The 960-nt window shown below is 71.9% G+C and overlaps 1 protein-coding gene across 1 annotated transcript in view; it reads left to right on the top strand.

Annotated features, from left to right (window-relative positions):
* ADAMTSL4 (ADAMTS-like 4) overlaps positions 1-960 on the top strand; it is an 8,094-nt gene that overhangs the window by 4,235 nt on the left and 2,899 nt on the right. The window contains exons 12-14 of the mRNA XM_004689450.2: positions 42-246; positions 538-714; positions 925-956. Coding sequence (XP_004689507.1) covers positions 42-246; positions 538-714; positions 925-956 — 414 coding nt within the window. The remainder of the gene's footprint in view (positions 1-41; positions 247-537; positions 715-924; positions 957-960) is intronic.

Here is a 960-nt window from a genome sequence, read left to right as displayed (position 1 = left end):
CACACGCCACGTGGCTGCGCGTCTGCCCGCCCCGCCCGCAGCTGGGAGGCCGGCGAGTGGACGTCCTGCAGCCGCTCCTGTGGCCCCGGCACCCAGCACCGCCAGCTGCACTGCAGGCAGGAGTTCGGGGGCGGCGGCTCCTCTGTGCCGCCGGAGCGCTGCGGCCACCTGCCGCGGCCCGGCATCACCCAGGCCTGTCAGCTGCGCCTCTGTGGCCACTGGGAGGTTCGCTCCCCCTGGAGCAAGGTGAGCGGGACTGGGGGAGGCCCTCGAGGTGGGGGCGCAGCGAGGCAGAGCAGTGGTTTCTCCAACTTGTTTTTCCTCGGCAGAAGCTTGTTACAAGCAGGGTCTCATATGGAACCCCAGTCTGTAAGCCGAGAGCCTGAGCTGGGCTTTGGGGCCCAGAGCCTGAGCTCAGCCTGCGCCCCAGCCCACAGAGCCGCGTGCCTGCTGAGCCGGGGTCTCGGCAGCTCCTGGCCCCGCCCCGAGCCCGAGGCTGGGGGCAGCCTGGCAAGCCCCGTCCCTGGGTCCCCTCAGTGCTCCGTGAGGTGTGGCCGAGGCCAGAGGAGTCGGCAGGTCCGCTGCGTGGGAAGCGACGGCGAGGAAGTGAGCGAGCGGGAGTGCGCCTCGGGCCCCCCGAGGCCCCCCAGCAGAGAGGCCTGCGACATGGGGCCCTGCACCACGGCCTGGTTCCACAGCGACTGGAGCGCCAAGGTCTGTGCCCGTGCCCCCAGGACACCCTCGGAGCCTTCCCAGCCTAGGGGAGGGCTTGTCCAGCAAGCACCTGCTGTGTGGACACTGCTGATGCAGCACAGCTCAGAAGGCCAGGGCCGGACTCTGGCAGGGGGGCCCCGCCGCCGTCCCCTGCCGGCCGGGAGCAGCGCAGACCCTGGTCTTGCTCAGCCGCCGCCCTGCCGCCCACAGTGCTCGGCGGAGTGCGGAACCGGGATCCAGCGGCGC

Source organism: Condylura cristata, unplaced genomic scaffold, assembly GCF_000260355.1.
Source record: "Condylura cristata isolate star-nosed mole 26May11 unplaced genomic scaffold, ConCri1.0 scaffold00026, whole genome shotgun sequence".
Taxonomy (NCBI): Eukaryota; Metazoa; Chordata; class Mammalia; order Eulipotyphla; family Talpidae; genus Condylura; species Condylura cristata.
This window is presented reverse-complemented; position numbering and strand designations above follow the sequence as displayed.